General features: G+C 37.1%; 1 protein-coding gene across 1 annotated transcript in view; it reads right to left on the bottom strand.

Annotated features, from left to right (window-relative positions):
• Positions 1 to 18,545, bottom strand: part of LOC148862172 (pentatricopeptide repeat-containing protein At3g59040-like) — a 38,365-nt gene extending 19,820 nt beyond the window's left edge. The window contains exons 1-3 of the mRNA XM_088986060.1: positions 18,389 to 18,545; positions 17,311 to 17,623; positions 16,824 to 17,114 (exon numbers count right to left, since the gene is read on the bottom strand). Coding sequence (XP_088842186.1) covers positions 16,824 to 17,114; positions 17,311 to 17,623; positions 18,389 to 18,438 — 654 coding nt within the window. The 5' untranslated portion in view covers positions 18,439 to 18,545. The remainder of the gene's footprint in view (positions 1 to 16,823; positions 17,115 to 17,310; positions 17,624 to 18,388) is intronic.
• Positions 18,546 to 22,416: the final 3,871 nt, after the last annotated feature.

The following is a 22,416-nucleotide window of genomic DNA, read 5'->3' as shown; positions in this document are numbered from 1 at the left end:
AGTGGCGTGTGAACTACCTATGTGAGCAAAGGAAGTAAAGTGGACTCCACCAGTGCCACCTGTACCTTGTTGTCCACTTGCGGCTGAACTGAAACTGGTTGTATCCCGCTGGTTCAGAAGTAGTCCATACCTCTCAAGTTCGGCCCTTACTGCAGCAGGTGTAGTAGGAGGGGCCGGAATGTCACCAGTAACTGCCATGTGTGCATTTCCCTTCTTATTTTTCAATCTAGTCGGCACAAGATGAGGGTGAAGCTACCAACAAGTATCTCTTGTGTGTTTAGGCTTCTTATAGTAGTCACAGATCAAATCTTTTATCTTCCTTCTTGATTTCACTACCACCCCGATCTCCACTTTGTTTAGGTTTCACAGCACTTACCATGGTAGAATGATCAGGAATAAGGTTTTTCATCATCACATCTCTCATGCACTCATCCCCTGACACAAAGGCATATGCCTGGGAGAGAGTAACATTGTCCATGGAAAGAAGGTGTTGTCGTGCAATATCATACTCAGGATTAAGGCCAGCAAGAAATTCAAACACCCTATACTTCTCTGGATGTTTCTAATAGGTAGTTGCATCCTTAGTGGTTTCCCAAGCAAATGTCTTTAAATGGTCAATTTCCTGCCACAGGGTTTTAAGGGCTAAAAAATAGGCTGCAACAGATCTATCTCCCTGCCTTGTAGAAATAATCTGATTTCTCAATTGATAAGCCTTAGCAACATTCTCCCTCTGTGAATAGGTTTCTGCAACCCCATCCCATATTTCCTTAGTTGTATTTGCCCATAAAAAATTTTTACTTATATGGAGCAACATGGAATTAAACAACCAAGTCATCACCATATAATTCTCCTATACCTACCGGGAGTTGCTAGTTTCTGATTTCACCTCTTCAGCAATGATATACCCTAATTTCCCACAAGTACCAATGGCCATCTTTGCAAATTGTGACCATTTTAAGTAATTTGCACCATCCAACCTAACTGTAGTAATGGTCCCAGCCTCGAAAGGGTCTCTAGCACCTCCTCCATTGGTCTCATTTCACTCCCAGGCTTATTTTCAACTCCGTGGCCCTCCATGCTTCTCAAAAAATGTAAAGAAAATAACTGAAACTTGCAACAAGATCAAACAAAACAATTTTTGGAACCAACAACACCTTTCTGTTGTCCTAGACTTTCTTCCCACAAAAGATTCATTTTCTGTGGAACGGGAGAAGAGAGAGAAGAGGCAGCCGCTCTCTCTAGAAGCCTCCAAATCAGGTAGGACTTGAATCACCCCTTACAAAAAACTCCAAAGAACCCTAAAAAATTAGGACGCCACTTCCTAGGTCAAAATTGAAGAGTCCAACAGAAACAAAACTCTTTCCCTTTCTCCAGTTTTTCCTGATTTTGATGAGAAACCCTAGACCATCTACAGGGCACATAGATCCACCAAAAAAATCTAAAACTAGGCTTACCTGAGAGCTTCGATCGGCCTCTTAAATCACCATGCAGTCGGTCGATCTAAGGCTGCATGAGAGAACAACTTCAAGGAACCTTCGATTCGCTCTGATACCAAGTAGAAATAATTAATTGCAGATTTAGTCGAGTTTCTTGTTAAAGGAAAGAGGGGGAAGATGAAGATTTCAGCAGTAGAGAAGAAAGGAGAAGAAAAAAAAAGTAAGAAGTCAACCAAGATTCAGAATTAACCCTAGCCGCCTACCTCTCATTATATTTATACTTAACTTAAAGGATGAGATATTACAAGGATGCCCTTAGTAGGGCGGCTACTAATATAGCTGAACAGTCACAACTTAAAAAAACATAAACTAATGGGCCTAAAGCCCAACAACTTCCTAACTAAATAAAAAACAACTCAAACCAACTCAACAGTTAGCTTTGGCTTTTTATATTGTATTTTACCATCCACATTAGCAATAGTAGTTTGATTTTTATTTTCTCCAATATGAGTGTATTTACTATTGACAATATTGAACTTTTTTCAAGCTCTTCTAAGTCCTTGGTTTGGTGGTCAAGTGAGATTCTTGATAGAAATCAGCGTGCAGCTTTAAACATTAGATTGTCGGAGTAGGGACTGGTCCAATATTCTTCCAATAATATTGATGACAGCTCCATTACAAATGCAGATCATGAAGGAAGTGGAGGTGCCTTTATCCCAGTGTTTTAAAAGCGCAAGGCGCAAAAAAGGCATAGGGGTCAATTTGTGCCTAAGGTGCAAGGCGCAAGGCGAGGCACGTGCCCTTTTGAAGCAAAGGTGTAAAAATTTTAAAAAAAATGCTCAAAAATAAAAAATAAAAAAATCAGAAAAATAAAAAATGCCATAAAATAAAAAAAAATTAAACATAATATTATTAAAAAATATAAACTTAAATTTTAAAATAAATGTTTTAAAAACCTATTATTAAAATTAAAATACATAAACATAACATATAAAGCATATTCAAATGAGAATTTAAAAATAAAATCAAACATATAAAACATTTTCAAGCATGCGAAACCCACAATCTCTTTTTTTCTCAATTGCATTACTTCGAGTAGCTAATGTGATGTAAAACATATTACATTCATGATTCTACGAGCCGCCTTTGTGCCATGCCCCTCGAGGCAAGCCCAAACAAGTCCATGTTAGGGTCTTTAATTCTTAATTCTCACACAAAAAATAATGACTTTATAATTTTAATTGCTTTTTAAGAAGATATTTTATTAGGATGAATGAAGGAACAACATTACCAAATAGGGGGTTCTTGAAGCACATCAGGCGCACCAAGCGTGTGCCTTTTGAAAGGACTGCACCTAGGACCTGGGCAAGGCGCCTGCACTAAAATGCACTTTGCCTATGTGCCTAATGCGCCTTGAGAGAGGGAGATCATGGCATGAGGTAGTGGCAAGCATTCATGGCTACATGGAGAATAGCCAAGATACTAGTGTATCATGTTCGGCTATGTTGACAGCACCCTGGAAATTCATGGCTTTATTCCTCAATTTCACAGGTTTGTCAAGTATGATGTGTGTTTAGAGAACTCTATTTGTTTTTGGGAGGATGTTTGTATTGGTGACTCTGGTCTAAAAGACCTCTCTTTCCCTCCTTGTTTCCATCTCTTTTTATAAAACATAGTTGTCAAGTATGATGTGTATTTAGGGAATTCTAATTGTTTTTGGGAGGATGTTCGTGTTGGTGATTCTGCTTTAAAATACCTCTTTCCCTCCTTGTTTTCCATTTCTTTGTATAAAACATAGTTGTCAAAGTGTCTAGGCGATTTTGGGTGATGTTGAGGCACCTAGTCGCTTAGGCAATAAGAATTTTATAATATAAAAAGCTAAGTCTTGGCCAGTTCCCTAGTTTTATATACCATTCAGCATGCATATTAATTGAAAAATAGCAATTCTCTTTATTAAAAACATTAAATTTCCTCTAAAAATGCGTTAAATCATCAGCATGCATATTAATGCTACTATAGTAAGCATTTAATAGAGAAATTTCATATCGATTACCAACTAAAGAAGGTTATTAATTTTATATGATAAAAATTCAAGATGGAATGTAAAATAGAAAAAAAGTTCAAAAAAAAAAAGGTTATTGGCCTGGAAAAAGAATTACATCTCTTTGGAGGGAAGAATCACCTTAATCAGAGCTACTCTCACTAATCTCCCTATTTACTATCTATCCGTTTTTAGGATACTCACTAGGGTAGCTAAAAGGTTAGAAAAATTAATGAGGGATTTCTTGTGGGAACCAGGAGAAGAGAAAAAGGATCACTTGATCAGTTGGGAGGTAGCTAGTCGTTGTAAGGAAGGGAACTTAATCAACAGAAATGAAGCTCTTTTAGGCAAATGGCTCTGGAGGTGGCCTGTCGAAAGAGAGAGGCTCTAGCATGAAGTGCTGGCTAGTATCCATGGATGTTTTGAAACTGGTTGGGATGTTGGGATATCTCGACGAGTTCAACTCACTACTCCTTGGAAGGCAACTTCTAGTATTCTCCCTAAATTCCTCAAGTTTGTAAGGTATGACGTCTGTTCAAGTAACTCTGTTCATTTTTGGGAAGATGTTTGGGTGGAAAATCAACCTTTAAAAGATCTTTTTCCCTCTCTTTATATTATCTCCCTCTTTAAAAAGGAGCTTGTTTCGAGGTTTCTTCATCACCCAGTTCTCCCTTTGTCTCCTGCGTAGGATCTCGGGTTTCGCAGAGGCCTAAATGATGAGGAACTTGCTTGTCTCTAAGCTTTAATTATTGTTGGATTCTACTTGATTGGACCCCCTCAATCCAGATAAAAGAGTTTGGACCCTGATGTCGAATGGCCTTTTTTACTTGTGCTTCCTTTTTTAAGTCCCTTTGCTCTTCTTCTTCCCCTTGGATTTTCCTAGTGAAAGAAATTTGGTCTAGGCCTATCCCCCAAAAAAATAATAATAATAATAATAATAATTGCCTTTGTTGGGAGAGTTATCATGGGAAGATTAATACTTAGGATAACCTGCAAAAGAAGAGACCTTATTTGTGTCTATCCCCAAACTGGTGTACAATGTGCGAAGTGCAAAACGAGGACTATTACCATTTGCTGCTATCTTGTTCTTTTGACGCAGATATTTGGACTTGGGCTTTCTCTTTATTTGTGTACAGGTGGAACTTGCTTTTTGAAATTAAAATGCTTTTTGATCCATCAACTTTTCGGTGGCCAACAAAGAGAGGAAAACTGATGTGGAAATGCACAAAAGCAGCTACAATTTGGACTATTTGGGAAGAACGGAATGCCAGGATATTCAAAGGAAAATAAAGGAGTCTTAAAGAAGTTAAGGAGTGCATTTTAACAAGGACCACCTTTTGACTAAAGATTTCTGATTTGTTTGTGGATTATTCCTTTGATGACATTCGGAGGGGTCGGGTAATGGTGGCTTCTGTAGTCTCTAAGAAGAGTACGACATCCTACTTATAAATAATATAGTTCACGCCACCAACCTATTCTTTTGGCTTTCTTTCAATTTTCTCTCTTCTTCCTTTCTCTTCTCTCCTCTCCTCTCCTCTTCTTTTTTTTTTTTTTCCTCTTTTACTTTTTGCACCAAGACAAGATGGTAACCAAACAAGGTGTAAATGGGTGTTCTTTGTAAAACATAAGGCAGATGATACAATAGAGAGGTATACAGTCCAACTAAATACAAAGGGCTTTACACAGGTGTATGGAGTAGAATATGCAAAGACTTTTGCTCTAGTTGCAAAGATGAACTCTATTAGGGTTCTACTTTCTTTGGCTACAAATTTGGATTGGGAACTTCATCAAGTAGATATCAAGAATGCCCTTTTAAATGGGATTTGGAGGAAGAGGTATACATGGTCCAACGCCTAGTTTTTGTGCTAAAGGCAATGAACAAAAAGTGCACAGATTGAAGAAGTCTTTATGTGGCCTAAAACAGTCTCTAAGGGTCTGGTTCAACAAATTCCATTAGGTTGTGCAACAAATGGGATTCAAACAATGTCAAACTGACCATACTCTCTTTATGCTGCTCTGATAGTCTATGTTGATGACATAGTCATCACTAGTAATTGGACATCAAAGGTGTAGAAACTAAAGAAGTTCCTAGGAACATAGTTTGAATTGAAGGATCTGGGTCCATTATGTTAGATTCTTGGAATTGAAGTTGTCTGCTCACAACAAGGGATCTTCATTTTACAAAGGAAGTACATCCTAGATCTATTAAAGGATACATGCAAGGTAGGGGGCAAAACCAACTGACACCTTATGGTTGTGAATCGTAAGCTAGGTGACTGTCATGGGGAACCTATAAAAGATGTTAAACAGTACCAAAAATTTGTGGGGAGGCTCTTATTCTTGTCTATGACTCAGCCTGACATAGCTTATGTTTTGAGTGTTCTCAATCAATTTATGCATGCTCCTAAGGCTACTCACCTAGAGGTAGCTAAGAAAGTGGTCAGATACCTAAAGTAGTTCTCAGGAACAAGGCTCCTTTTTAACAAGCATGGGCATATGAAAGTCAAAGTCTATACTGATGCAAATTGGGCTGATTCAGTGGATGCCAGAAAATCCACTAGTGGCTATTGTACCTTTGTGGGAGGAAATCTTGTAACTTGGTAGAGTAAGAAACGAAGTATTGAGGCCAGGTCTAATGAGGAGGCAGAATACAAGGCTATGCCCCATGATGTTGCTGAAGTTCTATGGATTAAGAACTTACTATGTGAATTGGGATTTACAATTGATGGTCCTATATCACTCTATTGCGATAATAAATTCATCATCCATATGGCATCCAACCCTATCCTCCATGATAGAACAAAGCACATTGAAGTGGACAAACACTTCAAAGGAGAAATTAGAGGAGGGGGGAAGTGTGCACTCCCTATGTCAGCTCCAAAGACCAAGTTGCATATATTATTACTAAGGGCCTTCATCATTTGTGACACAATGAACACTGACATGTTGAGGATGATTGATATCTATGCCCCAACTTGAGGGGGTGATGTAATCCTCAGTTTATGTGCCTTAGGGGCACTTTTCTCTCTTCATCCTTTCCCTTTTCCTCTCCTCTCTTCTATTTTTCCTTTTTTATCTTCTGCACAAGAAATAAGATGCCTTAATATAAATGATACTATAATAAGGCACCCACCTCGTCATTTCTTTCGCCTAGGTGGGTGCCTAGTTGCCATAGGTCAAGGCGTTTGAGTGAGGAAACCAGCCAAGGGCACCAAGGCCACGTCTTGACAACAACGGGACTATAAAAATCAGTTGTTTCCAAACTCCTCACCCCTCCCATGCTTAGGTGATGAATTGAGATTTTGGGTTTCATAGAGGGTTGCAAAATGAGGAGTTTGATTTTGTGGTCGGGCTTTTGCGTACTCTCAGTAATGTTTGTTTGGAACCCCCTAAACCAAACAAATGGGTTTGGCTTCCTCATCCCAAAGGGTTTTGTCGTGTCTCCTTTTTAGGTCCCTTTGTCAATCTCCTAAACCTCTGGTTTTCACCTACAAGGAAGTTTGGTGTATGCCTATCCCCCCTTTAAATTAATGTGTTTTGTTGGGAAGTGTTCAATGGGAAAGTTAGCACTTTGGACAATCTACAAAAGAAAAGACCCTTCATGTATTTCCCCAAACTAGTGTATACTTTGAAAGTCCAATGGAGACCTATTATCACTTAATTTTCCTGTCCTTTTGTTGTAGATATTTGGGATTGGTTTTCTATTTGTTTGGGTGTAGGTGGAACCCACCAACGGAGGTAAATTTGCTCTTTGATTTGTATATCATTGCTTGGCCCAAAAAAAAAGGAGAAAGAATGATGTGGAAATGTACAAGAGTAGTAGTGATTTGGACCATTTGTGAAGAAAGAAATGCAAGAATTTTTCAAGAAGAGAGAAGCAGACAAGAAATCAAGGATTGTGTGATGAACAAGACAATACATTGGTTAAAAATCATCGACAATTTTCACTAATTTTCCTTTGATGGCGTTTGAAGAAATTAGATTGTGGTGGAAAGAAGTTCTCCCAAGAAAGATAGGGTAAGTTCAATGGGCACCTCCCTTGAAGGATATATAAAGCTTAATTTTGATGGGAGTAGTCAAAGTAATCTAGGCCCTTCCAGAATAGGAGGGGTATTGAGAGATAAGGATGGAAATGTTATGGCATTGTTCTTGGGAACAATGGGAGTAGGAAATTATCTTAGGGCTGGATTGCTTGATGCCATCAAGGAATCCAAATTGCATGTGTTTATGGAGAATTTAATGATTGAAGGCGTAAGTAAGGTGGTTCAAGGATCCATAGTTTGATACTTGGTGTTATAGGAATGAAATCAGGAAGTTCAAGTGGTTAATAAAGAATATGAGCATGAGAATATAATGGGTGGGGAGATCGGAAAATACAATACTTAGCCAAGCAAGGGGCAAATAGGGATCAATTGTATTGGGCTTGGTTGTAATTTGAATTTTCCATTTCTTGTAATTTAACCACTATATTGGGAGAGGTCGCAACCCGTGTCTCTCCTAGAGTTGCTTGAACAATTTGAATCTCCTGATATTAATAAATTATTCATTTATCAAAAAAATCCTTGATTCTTGTGGTACTAATTAGTAACCAATCCTATCATGGCCAAAACAATTCAGCTAAGGGCGTGTTCTCCATTGTGGTAATTGTGATGTCTTGTTTTCTATGTGATGGTTGTTTTTGGTTATCATGGTTTAAAATGTCCCTAATTTCGCTAATATTACCACAACATATTTCCATTTAAATAGGTAGCAACACGAAATTTTACTAGAATCGGCATTCCCCAATGAACACTACCAACACCATGTGAAGTACAAGAGATAGTGTTATTACATTGGTGACAATATTGTAGATATGTGGAGTAACAATGTTATTGTCTACATGATTACCACTTTGAGCTAGGTCAATATTCATTTCAAACATGAAGTTAAATATTAGTTTTTCTTTGTATGATAGATTATTTCGTTGATCTATTACAACCATTTACATTTTCTATGAGTTTAATTTTACTTTAACTCATTCTATTGTGAAGCTTTAAATCTTAAGGTTTATAGAGCAACTTCAGAACGTATTCTTTTGTTTATAACATTAGTTTCTTAGCTTTGTTTTTTTTATGACAAATAGTTTCTTTTTCTTTTGGAAAAGGTAAAGTAATTTTATTCCAACTGAAAAACATACAAGCTGGGATCATACCCAGAGGGGCAGTCTGAATACCACAGCAGTTACACTTTCCTCCAGAATTCAGAACAATAAAAAGAAGACAAATTCAGACTTCTAAATTCCTCAGATACAGATATCCAAGAAATCAGTTTGCCCACAGCTCTCTGAATAGTGTCTTCAGGACTTTTGCCTTTCTTACTGAAGATTCTACTGTTCCTCTCAGCCCAAATGGACCATAAAACAGCGGCAGGAATAGTCCTCCACACCAGGTTCCCTTTCTTACGAAGGCCTCCCACCTTCCAACAATCGAGGAGATCCTTAACCGATTAGGCATTACCCAAATCTGAGAGGAAAAAGGACAATGAATACATAGATGATCTGTCGATTCAGCATGTTGCCCACACAGACTACATAAAGGATCCATAACCTGAATGCCCCTTCTCACCAAATTAACTCTGGAGAGACATTTATCCAGGGCCATCATCCAAACTAGAAAGTTGACTTTTGAAGGACTTATAGTATTCTAGATCTGAGAAGCAGAAAAATCAGTAGCATCCAAACTACCCAATTTAGAGGCAAGGGACTTAACAGAAAATTCACCATTCGAATTCCATTTCCACCTCCATTTGTCTTCCAACTGCTGATCAATCCTCTGATTTTGAAGAAGAGTCATCAAGCCTCCAACCTCTTCTAATTCCCAGTCAAACAGATCCCTCCTAAAAATGGGAGTCCAAGTTAGAGACCCACCTGTCACACAACAGTACTCAGCCACAGAAGCTTCTTGATTAAGAGCACACTGAAAAGGATGAGGAAAAGATTCAGCTAGAGTCACATCCAAGCACCAAGGGTCCTTCCAGAACTTTGTTCTTTCCCCATTACCAACCTTAACAGAAATTCCTTCCATGAACACAGAGAAGCTTTTCATGATAGATTTCCAAGGGGAACTACCCCAACTTAGGGGAGGATCCCTGGATCTCTAGTTACCCCACTCCACCCCATATTTATCTGCAATGAGAGATCTCCACCAAGCCTCCCTCGCAGCCGAGAACCTCCAAATCCACTTGCTTAGAAGGGCAGTGTTGAAATTCTTCACTTTCCTAATGCCTAACCCACCCTCAGCCTTAGGAAGACAGACTTGATCCCAGCTTACAAGATGCACTTTCCTCTCCTCCCCCCAACCCCTCCAAAGAAAATTCCCCTCGATCTGCTCCAATCTTTTGGCAACTTTGATAGGGATGGGGAAGAGAGAAAGAAAGTAGGTAAATTGGAAAGAGTGCTTTTTATCAGAATAACCCTACCCCCAAATGAGAGATATCTAGCCTTCCATGCAGCCAACTTCCTTTCCAGTCTTTCAATAATTGGGTCCCAAATGAAAAATATTTCTTAGCTTTGTTTAATGATTTAGAACAATACAATAGCATAGGGATATAATTTAAAAAGGTATCCCTATGCTTCTTTTATCATTTCATAAAATATCATTCTATTTTTTGCATATTTTATAATGTTTCCACCATGCCTATAATTTTTATAATATTTCCATACAATATTTTTGACATTTCCAACATGTTTCTTATATTAAGACAATCAGCATTTCCACCAACACTAACATTTTAAACCTTGTTAGTTATTGTGATGAATTTCCACTACAAAATAAATATTTGTTATTTGTAAGCTGAAATGTTGTAGTCGAAGTAGTAGAAGAGAGGAGGAGACCAAGAGGTGCTGAGAATGTCAAACTGCTTAACCTAGTCGACAGTACTATCATTTATATTAGATTACAGTACAATGTTACAGGAAATGTCTGGAATGCCCCTGATTAGTGATGGGACACCCAGACTACTTAAAACACCAAATAAACTTAGGCCCATTAACACAGGCCCAGTACACAACAACTTAAACACAAATACAGGCTAATAAGAACACTTATCAGCCGAACCATCAATACATAAAACCCTTCAACCTAACACTCCCCCTCAAGCTAAGCATGGATATCAATCATGTTTAGCTTGCCAAGAAGGTCCACGAATTTTGTTGTAACCAACCCTTTAGTCAGTACATCTACAATTTGCATCTCAGATGGAGTATAAGGAATGCAGAGTTCTCCCGAGACTATTTTCTCTCTAACAAAATGTCGATCGATCTCAATATGTTTTGTCCTGTCATGTTGCACAGGGTTATTTGCAATGTTTATGGCAGCCTTGTTGTCACAATACAGTCTGAGAGGGCCCTCATCTTTAATGCCAAAGTCATTAAGAAGAATCCTGAGCCATAGGAGTTCAGCAACCCCGTGAGCAATAGCTCGATATTCAACTTCGGCACTTGATCTAACAACTACATTCTGCTTCTTATTGCACCATGTAACCAGGTTCCCTCCCACAAATGTACAATATCCTGAAGTTGATTTTCTGTCCCCAATAGAATTGGCCCAATCTGCATCAGTATAAGCTTCAATTTCAATTTTATTGTTTTTTTTCTGAATAGAATTCCCTTTCCTGGGCAAATCTTCAAGAACCTGAGAATCCTTTCAACTGCTTTCATATGAGGGATCTTTGGAGAGTGCATGAATTGGCTGACAACATGCACTACATAAGCAATATCTGGTTGAGTGGAGATAAACATATCAGCTTCCCTACCAATTTTTTGTATCTCTCTCTATCACAGTAGTCCTCCCCTACTGATTCCTGTAGGCCATGATTCTGTTCTATTGGAGTATCTGTTGGTCTACACCCTATCATGCCTGTCTCTTCTAAGAGGTCAAGAACATACTTCCGCTAACATATGTAGATGACCTAGCAACTTCAATCCCAAGAAAATATCTCAAATGGCCCAAGTCTTTGATCTCATATTCAGAAGCTAAAAACTCCTTCAGTATTTTGATCTCTTCCAAGTCATTCCCAGTAATCACCATATCGTCTACATAAATAATGAGAGTTGTAAGTTTGCTATCCTGTCTCCTTATGAACAAGGTATGGTCTGCACCACTTTGAGTGTACCCCACTTTCTTCATAGCCCCACAAAGCCTCTCAAACCATGCACGAGGAGACTGCTTTAAACCATATAATGTTTTCCTCAATTTACACACCTTTCTATCAAAGTCATAGCCTGGTGGAAGTTCCATAAATACCTCTTCATGAAGGTCACCATTTAGGAAGGCATTCTTCACATCCAGTTGATGAAGTTTTCATGAAAAGTTTGTTGTCAATGACAATACAACTCGAATTGTGTTGAGCTTTGCTACTAGGGCAAAGGTTTCTTTGTAGTCAATCCCTTCTTTTTGAGTAAACCCCTTTGCCACAAACCCGGCCTTGTACCTCTCAATGGACCCGTCCTCCCTATGCTTTACAGTAGACACCCACTTGCACCCGACAGTGCTCTTCCCCTCTGGCAGATCCACTAAATCCCAAGTTCTTGCTTTCATTAGAGCTTTCATCTCTTCATTCATAGCTTCTTTCCACTAATTCCCAAAATCAGCAATGGGATGTCGAGTGATGCAAGAACGGATAGGCTTACGGAGAGCAATAGGAAGATCCAAATCAGAAGTATGCGTGTTGGAATTACCTTGGATTGCAGAGACAAATTGATCCGAGTCCAACTGGTTGCTGTCATGAGTTTGAGGGCCCTTTTTCCTTCTGTTGTAGGTGATTCGTATCTCTTTTTGTTCCCTACTAGAGCCTTCAGGGATATCTGTAGTATCAGGAGAGGTAACCGGCATAGTGGGAGCCTCACTAGGTTGACCCGAGATGCCACAACTAGGAGTAGAAGAAGATGATGGAAGGCCTGAGGGAGATAGGGGAACAAAAAAGGAGGGAGAATGAGAATCCTCTTCCATCCCACTAGTCTCCCCATGAAGAGGATTCTGAGAAAACTGAAAATAGGGTTAAGACTCAAAAAAGAGCACATCTCTGGTGACATACTTTCTCTTAGAGACAAGATCATAACACTTGTAACCCTTTTGTGTAGGAGAATACCCCAAAAATAATCCTTTCGTAGCCCTAGGATCCAACTTGGTCTTCTTTAGATCCTTCACATGTATAAAACATATACAGCCAAAGAACCGTGGAGGAAGAGGAAACTCAGGAAGAGTAGGACACAAAACAGAGAAAGGGGTTTTCATAGCCAACACCTTAGATGGCATCCGATTTATCAGATATGATGCAGTAAGTACAGCTTGAGACCAGTATTGCTTGGGAACCTTGTGTTGGAATAGTAAGGCTCGAGCTGTCTCCAATCGATGTTTATTCTTACGCTCAACAACCCCATTCTGCTGAGGGGTATTAGCACAGGATGATTGATGTAACATGCCAGCATCTTCCATGAATAAGTTCAAGGATTTTTCAAAATATTCAACAACATTATCTGACCGGAATTGCTTAATCTTCTTATCAAATTGTGTTTCAATCATCTTGCAAAATGCCATAGTTATCCGTGGCACTTCATCTCTTCCTTTTAACAAGTAGATCCATGTGCATCGAGAGTAGTGGTCAATAAAACTGATAAAGTAACGAAAGCCATCAATAGAAACAATAGGCAAAGGGCCCCAAACGTCAGAATGAACCAAATCAATAGGAGCTTGAAGTTCATTACTGGAAATTGGATAAACAGTTCTACATTGTTTTGACATTTGACATACTTCACAGACTAAACTCTGACTTGAAATGCCCTTAAACAATTCGAGAAACAACATTTCTAATGAAGAGAAAGGTAAATGACCTAGCCTAGCATGCCACAGATGCAACCTAGCTATTGACTCCACAGTCTCCAGACTACTAGCAGCAGATGCTTGCAAGGCTGAACCGATGTCTGCATCAAAATAGTAGAGGCCTCCATACTCATGACCGGTCCCAATCATTCTCCTCGTCAATCTGTCCTGAAAGACACAATGAGTAGGAAAAAATGTTATACTACAGTTCAAATTTTTGGTAAGTTTTGAAACAAACAAGAGATTTGAGGTGAGACTGGGAACATGTAGAACTAATTTAAGAGAGGTCCTTGCTTAGGTCAACCACCCATTTTCCAAAGATGGTAGAGAAAGACCCGTCAGCAACTCTCTTCTTATCCTGACCAGACAACAATTGATGTGAAGAGAATAAGGAGGACATATGTATCATGTGGTTAGTTGCACCGGAATCAATAACCCAAGAAGTAGAGTCAATAGAACTAGTTGCACTAAAGGCATAAACTATACCTGATCTGGCAAGAGAGGTGGAAGCAAAAGAATTACTCCTTAGACAAGCTAAAGCCCAGGTAAGGACCTTTACCTCACTAGCAGTGAAGCCCAAGGTACTGGCTCCAGAGGAATCAGCAACCTGCCCCATGGGAGAAGTCACTGTTGATATACTTTGTGAGTTGTCACCATTGTTACTAGTGACAAGGTTCCCACTTGCCGCATGACCCTTCTATTGCTTCTTGTCCTTTCTCAATGCAGCTGGCTTCAGGTGAGGATACAGGACCCAACACTTTTCTTTTACATGTCTCTCACCCCCACAATGAGTGCACTTAAGATGCTTCATGTCTGGATGTCTGTTTCCCTTAGTGGAAATCAGGGCTGAGTGTTCACCAAATTGTTCAGCTAGTTGAATCTGAGAGTCAACTTGCATCTCCTTTCTCCTGACCTCTTCATTCCTTACCAAATAATAAACATGATGTAACTCAGGCAGTTCATCTCTTCCTAGAATTTGTGACCTTATGCCCTCATACACTGGGTCCAGGCCAGCCAAGAACTCAAAGGCTCTGCTCTCTTCAATCTGCTTATCATGTCTCTCCTTGTCCCTGGCATTTTCCTAGTCCAAAATCAAGTGATGGTCAAGTTCTTCCCAAAGTCCTTCTAGAGCTGCAAAATATGTTGCAATTGTCATATCCCCTTGCCATAAGGCAACAATGTCTTGATTCAGTCTGTAGATTCTAGCATTATTTTTCTTTTGTCCATAGCTTTTAGACACTTTTTCCCAAATCTTGGCTATTGTGGGGAAGTGTTGAACAGTCTTGGCAACTCGTGGAGTCATAGAGGCAAGCAGGCAGGACATAACTGTGGCATTCTCCTTGCGCCACACTGCATACTCCACACTACCAACTTCAGGTTCCTTCTTACTCCCATCTAAGTAGCCTGTGAAATCACAGGAAGTAATAAAAAGCATTGCAGAAACAGACCACTCCCTGAATTTGTATTCATCCAGCAGCACACTTGTAATCTGCAAGCTATGCAGATTCGGGTTTTCCAGATTTGAAGACCTCCCACCAGATCTGATATCCCTAGAAGAGACCTCTCCGGATATTGAAGACATCTTGGTTGCAGACTCTGTGTAGATAACACTGTTTCAGACTAGCCGAAGTGTTCACAGTGCTGAAAAAAGACTAGTTGCAGTATTGAAGAAGGTTCTGATAGCTCGCAACATTGGTTTAGACTTGCCAAAACTGTCACAAATCAGAAGTAGTTCAGTTACAGCAGCAAATAAGGTGTTCTATGAGCTGGTAACCGACTTGAAGCTAAGAGCTCTCCACCACTGCACTATGCAGACTTCTCTTGGGCTTCGATTACTGCAACTGTAGAGAGTGATCCCCCCTACGCCCAGTATTAGGACTGCTGAAATCAGTCCTCAATCTAGGTCTGTCCTATACAGACCTCTCTTAGCAGCCGAATGGCTACTCACTACTAGAAACAGTCTAGTAGGACATCAACTTCTGGGTCTTACTTCCCTTGTGCCCTACAACCAAGGAAAACCCTAGGTTCGAACCTTGTATTGTTCTCCTGCAACCCTAGGGTTTCACCACAGCAACCAAGATAAAAAAAAAAAAAAAAAGAAAGAAAGACAACGAGAGAGGAGATGGCATCGGCTATAACCAGGAAATTGCTTAATGCTCTGATACCATGTAAGCTGAAATGTTGTAGCCGAAGTAGTAGAAGAGAGGAGGAGACCAAGAGGTGTTGAGAATGTCGAACTACTTAACCCAGTCGACAGTACTACCATTTATATTAGATTACAATACAATGTTACAGGAAATGTCTGGAATGCCCCTGATTAGTGATGGAACACCCAGACTACTTAAAACACCAAATAAACTTAGGCCCAGTACATAACAACTTAAACACAAATACAGTCTAATAAGAACACTTATTAGTCGAACCATCAATACATAAAACCCTTCAACCTAACAGTTATTATGGGCTTTGATTCCAAATTGTGAAAATTTGTTATTGCTAGGAGGTTATTTTCGAAAGCTATAAAAAAAAGCTTCCAAAATCTAGAAACAAGTTGCCATCTCAGTGGAAACCACTATTTTTACCTATTATTGATATAATATGCAGAAGCCACTCCTGAAAATAATAAATAAATAAAAGAAGAATTGATTCCCACTTCCCACTATATTCTGATTGTGAAAATGACAGCAATACCCATTTTCTTGAGAAGGCATCCTCAAAGAAACAACCATTTTGGCCCATTTTTTTCAGAAAATTTCCTCAAGCAAGTGGCCACATTGGAGAACACCGCCCACACAAGTTGGTCAAGTATAGTCCAGAATATGTCTGTAACTCTGTACATGGACTTGGTCATTCTTACAAGTTGAAGTTAAACTACACCAGTTAACTTTGGACAAACATATTAAAAAATAAGGATGCTAACATAACCATTTAAAAAGAATTAAGATAATGATGAAAACAAAAGAAAGGCTCAGCATCATCAATGACCTTTTCATAAACGAGTTTAATTCAGCCCATGAAATGCAAAACATGCTGATTGTGCATATTAAAGAAAATAAGGCTGCCAAGACTACTAGTTAAAAATAGAGAAAATTGATGAAAATAAAATATGGGCTCCAGCTAATCAATGACATTTCATGAATGACTCCAATTCAGCCTATGAAACGCAAAACATGCTGATCATATAACTTGATTAAGCCTTATTTGGAGGTTCAGCTACAGAAAATCGTTTTCATCATTCCACTCTATCAAATTGACCGTATGGCAAAGAAAAGATTGATTCTATCATTAATCAAGTGTTTTCTATATATTGAAAATTGTTCGAGTTAGTACTTGGTCCACAATAAGTAAGTCAATTAACAACTTAAAGATTGGTGACCAAAATAAGGCCTGGGAAATTAGTTAAAATCAGTCAAAGTATTCACAAGCCAAACAGCTGCAAGAACTGAAAAATGAAAAGAAAAAGGAAGGCTACTAATATAATGGTTTTACCTCAACAAAAATCTTAAGGATGATTTGATATGTCAAAGCTGAAGGTTCAGGTCCTGAAGTTTGCATCCTTCTAAACATTGTTTCTGCTTTATTATATTGGCCTCCTCTTCCATATGCTTCCATCAAAGCAGTATGGGATATCACACTTGGTGGATATCCCTTCTTATTCATGTAGCTCAGAAGCCTCTCTGCCTTGTTGAACTCTCCTTGTTTTCCATAAGCTGTGATAAGCATTAGGAAATCCATTTCACTAAATTCCCACCAATGCTGAGTTCTGAGCCATTCAAGAATCTAAAAGAGAAAGTGAATCAGTGCACAATAAAAGTAAACGAAAAATAAATGATTCCAGAATATTATAAAGCATTTACAGAAATCATACTTAGAAGTTTCTTGTTCATCACATACAAATGAACCATCACAAATATCAATTTAAACAACACCTTAAAGCAGTTATTATAATATATTTGGGGAATGTTGATGTCATTACCTCACTGACGAGGTTCCATTTCTTTAGCTGCTTGAATCTCACTAAGGTACCCAGAACAAGGTCCCTAGGAAGAGCCTCATTTTTGGTCCTCTTGTTTCTGAGGATTGAGACTGCTGAACCCACCTCATCGATTTCCCTCATTAATTTTCTCCAGTTCTTCTGATCTGCTTCATCAGCTGCATCTTTAAAAACTTCCACTTTCTTCCTCCTCTGCATGAACTTCCTCGGTGCTAACATACCAAGGGAAATTACCTTTCCTCTTTTATGGATTTTAATCTCGGCAAGTGATGGATGGCCAAGCACTTTTACTTTTCTGAAAATATACATAAAAAGCCCATATGGAATCACCACACAACCACAAAGAAGCACCCCAAAATTCCAAAACTAAAATGCATTTGACATGCTCTTCCAAGAAATAGAAACCAGATTATACATTGTTAATACCAAAAATGACGAAAACCACTATATATCTCACAAAATTCACACGGTATAAAGACGTAAATTTCATTCCCTCGTTGATAAATGAAGTCTCAGAAACATAATAAAAAAAAAATGAGAAACATATTCTTGAGAAAGAAACCATGGGCCATTTCCGAAACAATCAATATAAACAGGCATGAAACAAGCAAAGACTTCATAAGGAATCGAGTGGGAACATTACATGAGCAATACCCCACAATAATTCTAAGGTTGAACAAAACAAAATTCACTAGAGTGAAGTAATAACAGCTGATTACAACAACCTGCAAAACCGTAACTCGCATGGTAGATTATGAATTCAAGGAAAATAAACAAAACCCATTCATACTATTCCTAGTTAAAACCAAAAAGTATAAGCTTTTCCTTCAAAGAGTAAAACCCAATTAGGAGTAAAGAAATAGTTCAACATAAGAATTGCATAGCAGAGAATACCCATTTCAAAACTCAACAATAAATTACAAATTAAAAATATCAAGATAAGCAAAAAGGCAAAACATAATAGAACACGGGCAAATATAAACATTCAATGAAAAGAAAACGAGAAAGAAAGGAGCAGATTAAACAATGAAGAAAACCCGGATGTAGATTCGAAAATTACCTTATACTAGAGGAGAAGGAGAGCAAAGAATGCGATTGGATTGCTTCCATTTCTGCAAGGCAAACTCCACTCTGCCTTATCAGCTTTCCCAAAGGACGTCTAAAACCCAAAACCTCTAGTCGCCAACTCGATGCCAACACCAACAACCTTGTAGTAGTATGAAATATTGAAGATTCATCCTTCCTCTGTCTAAATCGTGACACGTGTTCACAATGATGCTGCTTCCGTTTGGATAAAACGGTCTAACCGGATTTGTTCTCACATCCAAAGTCAGACTCTAAACTCCGTGAGAAGCCTTCCGTCGGGTACTTGGGTAAACGGGCACCCACGAAAACTATTGGCTGTGGTCCAATGGCAATTAAGACAGGACTAGGGATGCAACTTGGGCGGGCCCAACCCGAGCCCGAATTGGCCCAGCCTGAAATTTTATACGGGTTGGGCTTGGATATTTGGGCTGGACTCAGGCCCAAGAAGTCCATAGACCAAACCAAGCCTAAGCCCAATTCGAGTGCATCAAATTATAGTGTAGGTTGGGCTCAGATAGGGAAGACTAGGCTTGATCTTGGACTTAGACCTTAATCCAAATTTTAGGGTCAGGCCAAGGTTGACCATAAACCCAACCCAACCCGCTTGACTTGCACCCCTACACAACTACTCATTATTGGTTCAATTTGGGGCCTTCAGGCAGGCTTCTCAATGATACCCAAAAGATCCCATTATTTTCGAGTTTATGTAATAAGATCCGATTATAAATATAATATTTATTTATTTTAATATATAAATTTTATATGATTATATTTAAAATTATAAAAAATATATATTTTTTATATATGAATTTATATATATATATATATATATATATATATATATATATATTCAATATGTTATTTTACATTAATTTATTATATATAAAAGTTGAAAAGTAATTAACTTTCTTTTTTTGTATTTTGAAAAATTAAAATAGAGTTAGATTAAACCTAAATTTTATTTGAGTCCATTAGAATTTGAATTTGAATCCGAAGTCTTCAAATCTGATCGAATTTGGATGCAAGGTCAAGTGTGATCCAAATTCAATCTGATTACATCCTTACTACTGCTAGGGGTCACAAGTGATCATTTTAGTCTAGCTTGAAAAGCTCATGAAATTCCAAGCCTAGATTTAGTGTTTGAGCCAATACAACCTACATGTATTTTTGCATTTTTTTTCCTTTTGAAAACCCAAGAGTGAATTCATTGCACTAAATCATTTAATAGTGTAAATAGTAGAAAATTCATAATCGCATACAATGTGCACGGTCCCAAAACATTACATGCAAATTTAGATATGCATGCTCTTGTGTTGCATGTTCAATGAAAGAATTCTATGCAAATCATTGTTTTAAAAGGTTTTAAACATTGAGGAATATTGAGGTGTACACCTTGAGGCAAGACACAAATTTTGCCTCAAGGCTTAAGACCTTGTCAACATAAGGCATATGCCTTAAGCCTCACTGAGGCACAAAAAGGAATAAGCCTCAAGAATCAATGATTATATAATAATTTAATACAAAAAAATATTTTTATGCATATTTATGGTTCAAAATATAAGAAAAAACACTAGTAATTATGGACAAAATAAAAAGAGTTAAAATGAAAGACCAATAGGGCAAATCAAATTCTACTAGTCTCTTTTAGTGTTTTAGGCTCTATTAGGAAAGAGTGCAAATAACATTTTAGTGCATATATGCACTTCAGTTTAGTTTTGCTAGTGTTTAAGAAGCATTTATGTCTTAAAAACGGCAACAAACATATATTTCAAGAAATGTTTGCATTCAAATGAGAGCATATTTGCATCTAAAAATATATCTGAACATTAAACTCAAAGTTAATCAATGTTAAAAAGGTATATTTCAATCTTGGAAATCATGTTTGCACCTATCACAACTAAAAATCATTTGAGAGATTATCCCTCGGGCAAGTGAGATCTTATTTTCTCAAAAACATCATCTCAAAACATTATAACACCACATATGCAAAGAACATATGAGGCTATCCTGTTTAAAATTAAAGATAAAAATTGTAAAATAATATTTAATACATCAAAATAAAGTTCATCTCCAAATCCACCGAATAGTCCTTGCATAAAAAATATTAAGAAAAACATCATAATACTAAGTAGGAACAAAATTTCTATCCAACCAATAATAACTTCAAAGAATAGCTCCTTTTAAAACATTGAAACAAAAAAAAACCAAATTAATAAATAATTAACTAATAAGATCTAATCCTTATTTCAAGATCAACACATTAGCAAAACAAGCTCTTGAATCTTCTCACACCCAAGCAAAATTTAAGAAAAAGTTGTTCAATGTCTGAAAAAAATGTGGAAAGAAAATTGGTGAATACACTACTAAATAATTGGCAATCCATCTCATTGGTCAGATTGAATAAAGGTAAAAAATCATTAAATAATAATTTAAAATCTAATAGAAAATCTTTTATTAGAAAATACACAAACTTAATATACATTCAATAGAAAATAATAACAAACTTTAAATAGAAAATAATAACGTAGAATGTATAACCAATTTCACATAATAGATTCAAAAGGTAGACTACAACCAGTTTAACCCTAGTGGCAAAGTCTAGAGCCACATATATGCCCTATAGTGAAGGCCCAAAATAGACTACTTGTGATATAGTCATGCTCATACCCAACGGTAGGGCCTAAAACATATTTACTTTATCCCATAATATAAATAGATACAACAATCCACGCATGAATCTCAATAGCATATCTAACAACAATAGTTGATCAAAACATACTCAACTTAAAGACTAAATGTTTAGAAAAATCAATAGAATATTTCAAAAAATATCAACTAGGAAGTAAATCATTTTAAATAATTAATAGTATAATAAGCATAATTACAAACTATAATTGTCTAAAATTTTTTTATTATAACTAAGTATTATATACTTTTTGTTCAATTAACATTTTTAAGACAAAGTAAATAGATAGAAGATGGCTTACCTAGTACGCTAAATCCCAACTACCTAATATATACTGAGTCAAGGTGTATCTTAAAAGTCTATAAGCAATAAATTGATAAATAATAAATAATTATTACAATAAATTCAAAATTTTTGATGTTATATGCATGTTGCATGTGCCTCTAACTCATTTCATAAATCCCACTAAATCTAAAATAATTTACCATTCTAAGCTTTTAAATTTCCTCAATTTTTGATTTTCAATCAACATGCTATTAGGTCTAGTTTCCAACATTTATAACTCATTTTCTAATAACCAAGTTTATAAATATATCCTTTAAATATAGATTCCCTATAATAAAATATAAATTAGAATCACTTTTGACCTAAAAATATCACAAACTAACTATGCCGTGAAGATCTCATGACATGGTATCAATTAAACACACAATTTAATCATTTATATCATCGTACATATCCTTTTTTTCGGTGGTTTAAAATCGGGTAATTGCCATTCTTCATAAATTTCACAGGTTTAGTATGTTTATGATGCCAACTTACAAAGATCATAATATTCCACTCAAAAGGTAAAAATGAAGACTTTTACCAACCATTTCGAAGAGCTCACCAAGAACTATAGTCTGGAATCAAAATCCGAGTAAAAATGTCATTGAAAGGTCAGTTTCTAGTGGCCTAAATTTAGTTGACGTCCACTTTATTACAATCTAAAATTTAACTTAATTCCCAATTACAAATCAAAATGCTACAAGATTGGATTTGTTAGGATTCTAAAGGCATGAGGTTTTAATTAAAATCATTTTCCTTTTTAGAAAGTGGCCAAAAATGAACATCCAATGCAAAACCCTAATTCCTATTTTAAAATTAACCCTAAAATGCAAGAAAAAACAAACTCATTGATTGAAAGAAGAAAATAACTTTTGTAGATTGATTGTAACCGAGATTTCAATGTGAATCAACCCCTAATTTCCTCCTTCATTTGATAGAAAAGAGAAAAAGAACTCTTGTTTTTGAAAGAAGAAAGAAAAAAACTCACA

Source organism: Nelumbo lutea, chromosome 4, assembly GCF_056320005.1.
Source record: "Nelumbo lutea isolate HS-2025 chromosome 4, American lotus-T2T, whole genome shotgun sequence".
NCBI lineage: Eukaryota > Viridiplantae > Streptophyta > Magnoliopsida > Proteales > Nelumbonaceae > Nelumbo > Nelumbo lutea.
The sequence above is the reverse complement of the archived record's forward strand: the minus strand, read 5'-3'. Positions and strand labels throughout refer to the sequence as shown.